Source organism: Bos grunniens, chromosome 28, assembly GCF_055505025.1.
Source record: "Bos grunniens cultivar Pamir isolate PY7600 chromosome 28, Bosgru_T2T1.0, whole genome shotgun sequence".
Lineage (NCBI taxonomy): Eukaryota > Metazoa > Chordata > Mammalia > Artiodactyla > Bovidae > Bos > Bos grunniens.
In genome coordinates this window covers 3574153-3587984 of record NC_141192.1, presented here as the reverse complement: position 1 = coordinate 3587984, position 13832 = coordinate 3574153, and the positions used below count along the sequence as shown (strand labels likewise).

The 13832-nt window shown below is 48.1% G+C and overlaps 1 protein-coding gene across 6 annotated transcripts in view; it reads right to left on the bottom strand.

The window, feature by feature from the left end:
- The window catches only part of FRMPD2 (FERM and PDZ domain containing 2), a 99603-nt gene that overhangs the window by 1624 nt on the left and 84147 nt on the right, over positions 1 to 13832 (bottom strand). For 3 of the 6 annotated variants that reach the window (XM_086381274.1, XM_086381273.1, XM_086381276.1), the window contains 5 exons: positions 13676 to 13823; positions 11860 to 12074; positions 9401 to 9499; positions 5699 to 6042; positions 1409 to 1690 (listed from right to left, as the gene is read on the bottom strand). In XM_086381274.1, the coding sequence (XP_086237400.1) occupies positions 1409 to 1690; positions 5699 to 6042; positions 9401 to 9499; positions 11860 to 12074; positions 13676 to 13823 (1088 nt within the window). Of the gene's footprint in view, positions 1 to 1408; positions 1890 to 5698; positions 6043 to 9400; positions 9500 to 11859; positions 12075 to 13675; positions 13824 to 13832 lie in introns of those variants that run through there. The other 3 variants (XR_015156613.1, XR_015156614.1, XM_086381275.1) reach the window with 3 other exon arrangements.

The following is a 13832-nucleotide window of genomic DNA, read 5'->3' as shown; positions in this document are numbered from 1 at the left end:
CCTCGCTTGGAGCCGCGCTCTCACGACTCTGATCTCTGCCTCCTCCCTTCAGGGCACTGCAGATCTCCTAGGACATTCCGTAAGTACTGACACTTTCGGTCCTTAACTGTTTCCCCCTGGATCCCCAAAGCATTGCTCACCCTATTTTCTTTAACTCTCCAGCCCTGAGGAGCCCCCTCTAGGAAGACTGCCCTCCATGTATAAGCTGCTCTCTGCTTGCTTTACACTTTTGTGAACCCATAATGCATCACTCCTCAGAGAAGGCAATGGCACCCCACTCAAGTACTCTTGCCTGGAAAATCCCATGGACGGAGGAGCCTGTTAGGCTGCAACCCAGGGGGTCACACAGAGTTGGACCCGACTGAAGTGACTTAGCATAGCATAGCATAATGCATCACTCCTAAAGTTGTCAGAGTGTCCAACTTTCCCATAAATGGCATGCAGGGTCTTCAGAGCCTCCATGTCATCCTCTCTATTAACGTGTTGCTTCCTATTTCAGATAAGAGCCAGGTCATTTGTCATATTTGAATTTCAAATATCCACCCACCTTATCAGCTTGCCTGCCACTGTCCTTTGAGAGTCCAGTTCAGTCATTTGTGATGAAAATGTAGCTGGGACACAATATAAATGAAAGTGAAAGGCTGTGTTTCAATTATACCTAAATCTTCACAGCCAGTGCCTTGGTAAGTTTCAGTGTGTCGTGAAAATGTGTTGACGCGAACGCTTCTTGAACGTTCAGCATTTTTCAAATACTGGAACTACCTGTGTTGTAGGCACGTGAACAGAATTAGAGAGTTTAACCCTCTCTACTTGCAGCCTGACAGTTTTTGTGACACTTACTCCTCCCGTGTCTTCATCAGTCTGATCTGACTCCAGCCTGGTCATCCCAGCTTCTGGTAGCAGTTCGTGTGAATAGTTTGGCTTTCTTGATCAAGAAAGAGCTCACTGTGTTAAAACCACAGGGGCTCTTGAGAGGGGCCACATCACATGTCACCAAGACTCTTCTCTGAAATACACTTAGCCCACGGGAAGGCATAAGTGCACAAAGTAACCCACCGAGAGACAGCGCTGAGGAGGGACAGAGGGCCTGGCCGCGTGCTGCAGGTAGCAGAGGTCCATGAAGGGGCCCTGAAGTGGGAGGCCTGGGGCTGGATTCTGACTCCATCACTTACTTACTGATGACCCTGGGAAAGTCCTGAATGTGCCATCGGAATAGCGTGAAGTGTCAGGGCATAGGGCTGTCGCCTTGGAACATGGAATATGATACGTACCACGAAGAGGTGTGACCCCAGGGCAGAAGCAAGGGGAATGCTATAATGCCCATGGACCATCACCCAGCCAAAGTAGAGACGCGGACTCCCTCTAGAAGAATTTAGCCCAGCCTTATTCCACCCAGAGTGCTACCCACCTGAGGGGGCCCTCATCTGCGTCCTCAGCTTCCTCGAAGTCTTCCCACTTGCTCTCACTCTCATGGGACACTTCTGGAGGCAAAGACTGTGAGAAAGTACTCCAGGAACAGAACTGTGGTAAGGGAATGGTCCCTGAATCTGCCTCCAAACATTCTCCACAGGGTAGCTGGTCTGCCAGTGAAGGGTTGATAGTAAGATACACTTCATCCTTGGAGGTAGGAGAAGGGGTCCCAGGTGGATGGTGCATGTCCCGTTCCTCATTATCACTGTACAGTTCAGGACTAGAAAACAGAAATCCACGTTTCTTCCAGGGTTGATCACAAATCCCGCTCCCCACCTTCCCTTGCCTTCAGGATGCGGTCATGACATGTCACAGGCAACTGTCACAGGCTTCAGACAGTTGCTGCCAGAGCCTCCTCTGGGGTCAGGAGGTGAACAGTGGACAGGGTGCAGCCTTGACCTTGAGGAGTCCGTGATTTACTGAGAAGAGTAAGCGGTGAACAGACGTTACAATCAGGTAGTTAGTGCTACAGTACAGAATGCTATGAGGGTGGGCGAGCTCCTTACTGAGTCCAGGAGATGGTGGGGGGACTCACTAGAGGACACGGATCAAAAGCAGAGCTCTGACCCATGCTTCATATGGGAAGAGAGTCAGACCTCAGGCAAGTTTATTAACTTCTCTAGAGCCTCAGTTTTTTCATCTGAAAAAATGGGAAGGTCACAAAACATATGGGAGTGTTGGAATGCTTAAGTTAAATAATTCTGATACAGCCAGCCATGGCTCCTGGTAACAGGGTAAGTTCTCAGTAAATGGAGGAGGCCATGATCACTACTATGATTATAGTTCTTTCAACAGAAGAATTAGATGGAAAGGGCCAAAGCAAGAGGCTCAGAACAAATCCAGCAGGTGACCTTCAAAGTACTTTGTGCAAATATCAGGTCCTTTTCTGAGCATTGCAAAAGTGCTTATTTGGAGAGGCAGCTAGCTGGAGTGACATTTACTCCCTGTGTGACATAGGAAGCAGGTGAACAGCGAGGCTCATTGGTGATGAAAATGCAGAAGCAATGGTGAAAGAATAAGGCTTCCAGGGGTTTCCAAAAGTCACCACACACTCCTTTTTGATTAGAAAGAGCAGTTCATGAAGATGACAGAGCATTTTGCACAGGGCTTCCAACATGCAAAGAAGGTGCTCAGAAAATATCTGTAGAGAGTCTGGTTAGAGAAGATGAGTAGGAAAATCTACAAGAAATGCAGACAGGTTGATCTTTGTACCAAACACACAAGTCCTTGTTTATCAGCCTCCTTACCCACACCCATATCAACAGGTTGGTTTTGTCAGTATCCCCTGCCCTCCCCTTCCCTTTCCTGCAATACGTCTTTCCCTTAAAATCAGCACTGGCAACGCCCTATAGCCAAGAACTCCCAAACACCCATACAGGTGGCCCTCCTTCCGGTAGAGCCAGAGTAGCTGTCTCAACCTGAGTTTTGCTGTCAAAGAGACATCCTTTCTGCTCATGAGAGATACAGGGTTCAAGTAAATGTGCATTTCATGTAAATATACACACACTCATGTGCTTTAAAAGGGACTATATTCTGTAAGGACATTCACTTTAAGGAAATATTTTAAAATCCCTAAGCACTTGAAGAACTTGGTTTAAAACCTTAAGCTACTCGACCAAATTGTGTAGAAAAATGTGTTTCTTTGTAAGTATAGGGAGGGAACATCATGGAAGCTTTACCAAAGGGCAGGAAATCCAGCCTGGTGCCCAGGCACACTCTGTCCCCCTCCCCCAACCCCCTCGGCAGCCAACCTGTGCCACCTTCCCTGTGCCACCTTCCCTGCCAAGAAGCAGGTGGCAGCAGGGCCACGCCTGGCTGCCTGCACTTCACCTCCCACGACTGTGCTCCTCCAGTCTTTCTAATGATCTCCATGCTCTCCAGATTGGATCTGGGGCTCTAGCTGCTGGCCCCACCAGGAGAGAGATCCAGGGAAGCCATCAGCCTGAGGGGCAAGAGGCAAAGCTGCTGGGTGTCTGGAGAAGGGATGGTGATCTCCAGGGTGGCATTCTGGCCATTCTGGTGACACTCTTACCTCAGGGAGAATCACTGCCCTTCCATCCACCCTTCCACCCAGGCTCCCGACTGCTCTTGGAGCTCTGACCTGGGGTTTGCTTGTGGATGTGGGGAAAGAGAGGGGAGGCAAGAAGAGGCATAGGAAGTCAGATACTGTGTTGCTTTCTTTCTTGTTTTGCAGAGCCCTACTCCTGTGTGGCAGTAGTATGTGTACAGTGCGGTAAAAGAAGAGAACAGGGCGAGAAAAGTAGAATTTCATCTTCTCCATGAACACTCTGGGTTTGCAAGGGTGCTGGCAGCCACTTGACTGTGGAAAGTAACCACCTGGTAGATGGTAAGATCTGGCAGTTTGCTGGGAATTTCAATTGATTGGCATCTGTCTTTAGCTGGAAATAGCTGAGGAAAGAGAAGGAAAACTGACTGGTGTTGAGTTCTTGCTGTGTGCCAGGCTCTGGGCTAGCGCTCTGCATGTGTTATTTCTTTTGAAGGCCACAGCACACTTTGGAGTTACCGAGGTCTTCATTAAGATTTGAGAAGCCTCAAGCTCAGAGAAATCAATTCATCAGACACGCTAGTAGGTAGTAGAGCTGAAACCAAGGCTATATGATCAAGAAGTCAGTCATCGTTTTGATCTAAACCACTGAAAGAAAACTTCACTCGTGGATGCCAGAAGCAAAGAGGCAGTTACCTGGGGCAGTCGCTTCAGAACTGAACTGCGGACATTGAAGGGAGATCCACAAAGAACCACAATCCCACCTTGGAATCCTAATTCTGACACTGCCCAGGAGCTGGGGGAACTGTGTCCAGAGATTGCTGGTCGTGTGCCATGGCTTTCCTTCTGTAGGGGGCAGCCACTAATTATGCGTGCTCTAAGTGCAAGCTAAGGCTCTCTTGGAGGACAAGCTAACACAGTTGAATTTTGTTTGCCTGGCACAACACAGTATACTTTTAAACAATCCTATCTGGATGCTCCTAGGAAACAGGCCTGGCTTCTGTCTGTCACAGATCGAGCCCTGTCTAACTGCATTACCCCACTGCTTTACACTTCCTGTCCCTACTAGTCCCTGTAGATTTGCCCGTATCAGCCTTCTAGGATGCCAACAGTTAAGAGCCATTTAGTGTCAGTGGGTTTATACAATGTCAAACATGAAGCATTGTTCCCCGTTGTTTGGCTGCTTTGTGCCCGTGCATCTAACTAACAACATGCCTAGGAGCAAATCGTACCCTCTCTCCATATCCGTGCCCCTCTCTTTGCTCCTGACAGGTTTCCAAGCACCTTGGATATGTGTAGTAAATACTCATCCAACTGAATGAAAGAGTTTGTTTTCGATCAGAACAGGACTGAGAAGGACTCATCCACCCACTCAGGGGTGGATGAGCACAAAAATGCAGACTAAGTTAAAAACAAATGGCTATTAAAATGAACATCACAGGGCTTCCCTCGTGGTCCGGTGTTAAAAATCTGTCTTGCGGTGCAAGGGACACCGGTTTGATCCCTGATACGGGAAGATCCCACATGCCTCAGAGTAACACACCCAGGCACCAAACTCGAAGCCAGCACTCTGGATCCTGTGAGCTGCTACTACTGAGCCCATGTGCTGCAGCTACTGAAACCCAACTGTCCAGAGCCCGTGCTCTGCATGAAGAGAAGCCACTGCAATGAGAAGCTCTGCACACCGCAGGAAAGAGTAGCCCCTGCCTCACTGCAATAGAGAAAGCCTGCGAACAGCAACAAAGATGCACCACAGCCAAAAAATACTATTAAATAAAGAGATCTTTTTTTTAAATGAAGGTTTCAGTCTGGTTTTGAAGATGTAGGGTTTTTTTTAAGCTTCTGTTGATTATAAAGCATCATATTAGCTATAGAAATGATGATGCACACAACGGAAACTCTTTCTTATCACAAAGCTTCAGGAGGCCATGAGGGACGCAGAACAAAGGCTTGTATGCGAGGAAGAAATCCCAAGGCCTGCCATCTGTAGCCTCCAAGGATACTGGAGGACCACTGGGTGGGGTTTGCGTTCCCAAAATCTCACAAGTTGTGATTACCTCAGCTCCAGATTTCATGTTTCTCTTCTTTCATCCTCCTCTCTCAATGCCCAGAACCCTCCTGGCCCAGCAAGCATCTGAGCCATGTTATTAATTGTTTGCTTGTAATTTCTAGCAATGACATGCATACAATTTACAGTATGTCTGAAAATGGACTGAGCCTTACCTTCCAAGTCTCCTGATATCACAAACTGAATCACAGTTTTGCCTCAAATCCTTCTCCAAAGAGGTAGCCAATGTTGGTGCCTCCATTTCTTGGTGAAGTCTGCATAGATGAGGGAAGGAATCCCGAGGATCAGTCAAGGAAGTGGCCCAGGGTCTCTCGGTGTCTTGGTCCCATTGTGCCTCTTGGGTGGCTTGTTGGAAAGACTCTGGCCGGAGACCCAGGCCCTCCCCTGTGTCTGGGGAGGCACTGTCCCTCCGGCTGTCCCCCTGATCCAGGCTGGGGCTCTGCTCCAAGTCAGTGCATGCTGCCCTGGAGAATTCTTTGTCTGCTGCGAGCACAGGTGTCTATTGAAAGAAATACTACGGATTATTGGATCCATGGTGCACATTGAGCAAAATCTAAGTGTTGCTTTTGTACCCGCGGGCACCACACTTGGTGCCAATCCACCCCTTTTCCGTGCTCTTAAATGAGAGCCTAGTCTTGCTATTTCCGTGTCCACCTCTCCTTCCTTGCACCCACTCGAACCAGGCTTCGGTCTCCATCCCTCAACTGAAAGATACTAATTAGGATCTCTAGTTACCTACATCTTTCTGAAGCCAAAAGATAATTCTCTGTCTTCATCTCTACCTGTCAGCAATGTTCAACATAACTGGACCCTCCTCCTTCCTGAGAATGTCCTTTACTCGTTTACTCTACTTAAACACTGAGTTTACCCTAAGCTCCACCTTTATCCGAATCACCTCCAAGGCTCCTTCTCAGTCTCATGCGTTATCTCATTTCTTTGGGGTGTCGCATCGCTCGGCCCTCTTCTTGACTTTTTTGGTATTCCTCCCCGAGAAGATCTCATCAAATTTACAGCTCTCAGTGGCATTATCTGCTGGTAATTTCGAATTCACATTTTCCAGCCCTAGCAGATATCCCCATTGAATGCTCTATAAACATTTGTTTGCAGGCTATCAAGAACTGCTGCTTCTTTCCACGTACCTTAAAGTGCTCCCTCAAGCACATCCTGTCTCGGTAAGTGGCGCCACCTTCATTCATTCAGTTACTTGAGCCAACTCCACTCCCGGTCTTCACACCAATGTCTCGTCCAAAAATCATCCCATGGGCTCTACCTCCCAGAGTATCCTAAATCAGTCCTTCTTACAGCTATCTGGCTACAGCCCGAGCCTAAGACACCATATGTTATGTGAATCACTGCCAGATTACCTGCTCCACTCCATCTCTCCCGGCAACCTAAGTGACCTCTCCGAAGTGTGGACCAGATGAGGCCACATTTCCGCTTCACCCTTCATCCTCCCACCTCCCCAGCCCAGTGCCTTCCCATGGCAGCAAGGATGGGATCAGCACATTACCAAAACCTCCAAGCCCTACCTGATGCGGAGCCCAACCCCCTCTACAACTCCTCCCCCTCCACAGTTTCCTTCATAACTACTGTCCAGGCACAATCCTTATCTTTGTGTCCTTCAAAAATCTAGGTCATTCCTATCTCAGAGCCTTTGCACTTGCTATTCCTCCTGCCTGAAATGACCAACTCCAGATGTTTACAGAGCTGCCTCCTTCTCGTAACTATTCTAGTTCTAAACCAAAGTCTCCCTTTCTTGTTCTTCAATCAGAGCTCTGGAACCAAGCGAATGAATGAAAATTCTTCTTCCATGTGGCCCTCAGGTATGAGGAGAGAAGAAGCATGCCCACCATTCCTCACCTCAAACCCTCTCCATTGGACACTTCTGGGTTCTCTGGTAGAAGCTCTTCTCCAGGACAGGACAACTGTTTCCCTGGCATTTACCAGATATCTGAACAAAGACGCAGGGTACCAGCCCCTTGGCCTGCTGGTCTCTGAGTGTGTGAAATGTGACCCTCTCCCACCCCGTTCACTTGCCTAACACAAGTGCTGTCATCTACCTTCTTTCCAAACTAGCAGCTCTCTGCTTTCCTTCCTATAGCTCTTGTCTCACCAAGGTTGGTATAAAACGACCTCTTAGAGTCCAAGCATCAAGAATACGTGGGTCACCAAGTCCCTGTGCTGTCTCTACCAACTGTCACCCTCAGTGAAAAGTGACTGATTGTGACTGATAAGCCATGGACACAGCTTGTGCACGTCTCAGATGAGGCATCATGAGACCTAGAGAAGTTAGGCAAGTGCCCAAGGTCCTTGCCGCAAACATAGCAGGTACAGATGATTCCGGGTGTCCACGCAGACCCTCCTCCGTGAGCGAGCCCCTCCCCAGGAATTGTGTTCAGCTTAAGGGAACTGCCTCAGCCAAAGCTAGGCCCCTCCCTTGGGCAGCTCATACCCCAGTGCTGTTTGGTACAGTTAGCAAAGGTACAGGCTCTTCTGTTCCAGTTAAGGACAGCTCTGAGGGGCCATCTCAGCTTCAGAGTTCCCTCTGGGGCCAGCTGAAGCCCCTGTTGCAGCTGAAGCTCATTTACTTCCCCTTCCGCCCAGCCCTGCTTCTCTCACCCTCACAAGGGTGTCCCGAGAGCTGTCCCCGTCCACCTCCGGCACAGAGTCTGTGTCCTGGAAGCTCAGCAGGTGGCAATGTGCTGGGTAACACTAAGTGTCATCCCGGCTAGGCCGTAGAAAGTGAAAGTGAAGTCACTCAGTCGTGTCCGACTCTTTGCGACCCCATGGACTGCAGCCTACCAGGCTCCTCCATCCATGGGATTTTCCAGGCAAGAGTACTGGAATGGGTCGCCATTTCCTTCTCCAGGAGACTACCCAGATATTTGTTCAAATACAAATCTAGATGTTACTGTAAAGGTATTTTTTAAATGAGAGAGTTGTCTATAAATCAGTAGACTTTGCGTGACACAAATAACCTTCTATAATGTGAGAGAGCCTCATTCTGTCAGTTGAAGGCCTTAGGAGAAAAATGACTGAGAGCCCTAAGAAAAATGAGTCCTGCCTCCAGACTGCCGTAAGAGTCACACTGTGACATCAACTCTCTGCTAGATGTCCAGTCAGCCAGCCTATTCCACAGAATTTAGACTGGCCAAGCCCCACGACAGGGAAGCCTGGTGTGCTGCAGTCCATGGGGTCACAAAGACTCGGATACGACTGAGAGACTGAACTGAACTGAAGCCCCACAATTACCTGAGTCAGTTCCTTAATCTCTCTCTCTCTCTCCACACATGCACACACATATCCTATTTGTTATATTTCTCCCAAGAACCTAATACAGGCATCAACATAATAATCTGAATTTTCCAGATTCCAATGCCTGTCTTCTCTGCACCAGACTATACATGCCTAATCCATGTTTTAGAAGGGTGGACTTAGATCCTTCCTATTTTCCCCTCCATTTCATTCTTCAGAATGGAAATTCTTACCTCCCCTTTGTCTGGTTTTATATGCACTCTCCTTGTTCCTGGTTTCCCCTCTCTGATGCCTGGCTGCCTCTGATGCCAGAGAACCCAGCTCTAGAAGTTTCTCAGTTAAGATTTAAGTATGTAATCAACTACGGGAAGACCTAAATATTGGGAGAGACAGAATCAGGGAGAGGAAGGGAGAAACAGGGCCTTATGAGCTTGTCACAGACTCACTGAGGTTAGGGTGGTGAGCTACATTCCTGCCCCAATGAAATAAGACGGCATTGAACCCTATTCAAGGCAAAAGTCAAGCTTCTCAGGACCCACCAGACAAGAAAGGGGTGGCTGAACATGATGCATGTGGAGAGAGCAGAGGGCAGCACCCCTTACCTGCCAGCCCTGGTCCATCTCAGGCAGCGCACCTGGAGGGGGTCGGCAAAGCAGGAGCGTGACTTCCTGTGAGGCGCCTCGAAGTAAATGGAGCACCTCCTACCAGAAAGCAAAACCTATGGTTAGTTATGGGGCTGGCCTGGCTGTGGGGGTGTCCTCCTCTGTGTTCCCCACTATCTCTCTGGCCCCTCCTCTCCCTACCTTGTTCTGTGTCTTGGCTGCAGAGAACTTTGGAGAGCAGGGCTGTGGGCCTGACTTCCCCAAACGCATGGATCTAAGGCCACAAAATGATGAGCCAATGCTGAGCTTTAAATGACCAAGGTCTGCTCAGGGCCTTTTCATAGCAGTGTCTGCCAATACTGATGCCTCTTCTTCAGAGAGAAAGAGTGATTCTAGCAAATGACTCTTCCCATCTCAATGTTCATTGCTTCTCTACCCAGCTCATATCAGAAGCTATCGGTCACAGAAACACCACCACTCCAATCTCTAAAGCCTGACCCTCAGCTCCAAGCTTCTGCCCAGGCTCAGCTCAGGCCCTCGGAACTTCTCACCTGTGACACTGCAGTGACCTCCCCTCTGCTCCCTGGCTCCTCCACCCTCACCACCTCCCTTCCTACACATTGCTAATGTGCAATCGTTTTAAAACGCAGATATCATCAGGTTCGTCTTCTGCCGAACCCCCTCTCTGGCTCACCTCCCCCTCAGCATAAGCACAGCACCCAGAACCTGGTCTTACCTGCTGTCTCTCTCCCACTTTCTCCTCCCTGTACCCACATCTGTAGCTCCCACCATAGTGAACCTCTTGCTCCAAGCCATCCTCTCAAAGCCCCAGGCATGGGGTTGCCTGAGGAGCTCTTCTTACCTAACTAGACCAGGGCTTCTCAACATCTCAGCACTACTGGCACTTTGGGCTGAATAACCTCATTGTCTGAGCTGTCCTGTGCATGGCAGGATGTTGAGCAACATCTCTGATCTCTACCCACTAGACACCATTAGCTGTGACAACCACAAGCATCTCTGGGCTTCACCAAATGTCCCAAGAGGCAATTTCACCCCTACCTGGGAACCACTGATCTGGATCCTACTCAGTGCCCCCAGCTACAATGGACTGCCACAGAGGGGGCTCCTTCCCAGCTCCCTTGTGCAAGCAGTGGAGCGGGGCTTTTCTCTCTCACTTATTTCCCGCAGTGAGTGTTGTTCTTGTCTATCCCACCAGCCCCATGAGCTCTGAGACCCTACAAACTGTCTGTCTGTGTGTCTCCAGTTCCTCATACAGTTGCTGGCCCAGCAGCAGTTCTCAGAGGACAGTTCCTGGACCAGATGAAGGATGCAGGGCGGATGGAGACATCCCCCCTCTAATCTTGTTCCGAGGATTCTCCACCCTTCCCCATCCCTCCTTCATGCCCCTTGCTCTGTGCCCTGGAGGTGGACCTGCATCGTGAGCTACAGAGAAGCTTTCTGCTGGGTTCAGCCAATGAGTGGGTGAGAAGGGGTCAGATGTGAGGAAGAGGGGGATGTCCAGGTTGGCTTTCCTGCCCATGCGGTTATCATGGAATCATGATATCTCTCAGCTAATTTCATAGCTCATGTCAGCGAGTCTACTTCACCCAGCTCACTCAGTTTCTGCACTTCGGTAACTGCTTCTACCCACTCCCTCTGGACCGGGGGGAGAGGGTCGATAACTGCATCCTCTGCTCTCAGCCCCAGGGCTCTACGCTTTCCCTTGAGTTTCCCAACAACCTCCACACCTTCATTAAGCTTTCTCATATGGTCCAATTTCTGCCAGGACCTTGACTGATACGTACAATATTTCACTGAGATGTTATGCCATAAACATCGTTGTTGTTGTTCAGTCAGTAAGTCGTGTCCAGCTGTTTGTGACCCTATGGACTGCAGCACGTCAGGCTTCTCTGTCCTTCACTATGTCCTGGAGTTCACTCAGATTCATATCCATTGAGTCAATGATGCCATCTGACCAGCTCATCCTCTGCTGCCCTCTTCTCCTTTAGTGTCCACTTTTTGCCTTCTTTTTTATTACGTTTTTTATCATAAACACAACAACCTACACAACTCTACATGTCAAAGCTGTAAATTTAATAGAGAAATGGGAAAGAGAGCAGAAAAGGACCTACCGTGGCCCACTGAAACTTCACGCCCACTTCTGGGAGTGAGTGTTAGGAGACCTTTAGCACAGAAGTCAGAGTTTTATCTCGAGTTTCATTACAAACCTAACTCGAAACAAGGTTTACTCAAGGTCAGATACTTAAGAATTGAGATGAAAATTTTAACATGAGGATGTTCTGCCAGTTTCTGTCTTTATGTGATTCAAGCTCAGACTCCAGGTGTGATCTCCAGGAGCCCACAGTATTCCTCACTGAGGGTGGGTGGCCCTGAAGGGAACGTCCTCAGCCCACAAACCTTAGTCCACAAACAGGACTGCATCCCTCACGTCCTCCCACCTGGAAGTCCAGGCCTTCCGTGGACCTTCCATTCACAGCCAGGATAAGGTCACCAACTGCCATGGCCCCGTTCTCCTCTGCCGGCTGCCCAGGGAAGAGCCGCTTAATCATCACGAGATCACTCTTGAGGTGGCCGAAGTGCTCGCTCTCCATCTGCACAAAACTGAATCCCAAACCACTGGCATTCTTTTTTAGCTTGACTTCAAACTTGGGGCCTGTATCACGGGATGTGAATGAGATCCATCCTTCAGTAAATTACAGATGAAATTTGCCAGCCTCAAAATGCAAATTGTCAAGTAGATGAATTATTTCTGTTTTATGTTAAAAGATTTCACTTTGTTCACTTTTATACAGAGTCTATTATACATTTTATAGGTCAATGCCATCCAGTAGAAATATGTGAGCTGCATATGCAAACTACATATGTAATTTCAAAGTTTAACCCAACATATCTAACGTATTACCTTTTCAACATGCAATCAATGTGAAAAAAATTATTAATGAGGTATTTTACATTCTTCTTATGAACTAAATCTTTAAAACTGAGTATGTATTTTATCAATTTGGATTGGCCACACCTCAAGTATTCAATAGCCACATGGGCAAGTGGCTATCATATTGGACAGAGTAATTATAGATAGCCAACAAAGTTATATGTAAAGATACAGTGTATAGCCATCTACAATAGACACATATCATTTAGTAGAACTTTTATCTCATATATTCCTGTTACCCTTTTAGAACCCCAGTCATCTTTTAGTGTACTTGAAAAAAACTTCTGGAATAACTAGACCATGACAATAATTATGCCAACTCTATGAAAACGTTTTTGCTGCCATTTTGTTTGGCCCTATGAACTGACCACAGACAAAACAACTGCTTCTGGGCACCAAGGTGGACACAGACTCAGGAACTTTCATAGTCTGGCAGCTGAAGAGGTCCCTAGGCCTCCCTTGGCCTGCCTGTACCACCCCAGTAGAGGGACAGAGCACTAATTTATAAACTCGGATTTGGGGCGAGAATGAAAGTGTCTGAAGCAATTAGGTTCGGGTGCGTCACATGACCAACTTCAGCAGCATCATCATCTGACCACCGTAGCTCACTCTGTAGTCGGTTTCTCAAAGGCCCTCCGTGGAGTGAGCTGAGGAATGATGAAAGAGCAAACGGGCTTGTTTTACGCACACGCCTCTCCCTCCACCACGTGTATTCAACCTGACTTATGCCTTCAGAAAAATCTCCATAAAGGGGTTGAAGCTCCAAATCATGATATTTTAAGGGAATAAGTGTATTCCAGCAGGAAACAAAACCATAGGAAAGTCAGAAAGGCAACCCATCAGAAGATGTGCTACAGCGTCCCCGTAAACTGATCGTGGGTTCGCTTTTTTAAATGCTAATAACTAGGCTAGGTTTCTTAGCACCTTCCTCTCCTCACCCACCTCAGCATTCCTCAGATTTTGCCACAAAAATCTTGGCTGAAATATGGACATTTGGTCAGAAAAGGCATGACCCTTTCATTTCAATTTCAACCCCAAACACTTATACACAAGCATTCCAGCAGCTGATCCGAAAACCTCAGAAGGCTTTGGGGCAGAATTATACCTGGTCATCATATTTTGGACACTGCATTTTTTTCCCTAGAAATATTTCATTAGATTGCCTTCCATCACATCAGAAAGTCGGCCCCATTATAACCACCACTGCTCATTATCTTTTGAGAACCCAGATGAAGCCTTCCTGCTTTCCCTTTGGAGATGACAATTCAAAAGCAGCACAGGATGACAGGACAATAGTAACACTCAACTCTCTCTCCTCTCACCATCTGTCGCCGAGACACTGCTTGCGGGCCTTCCAGGCAAGACTGTTGCCAAGGAAACAGCCGTGCACTCCTCTCCCATCCTGTCATTAGCAGAAGGACACTGCTGTGCAATCCTGGGGCCTCTTCTCTCTAAGACCAGTCTTGCAACCTAGAAGTG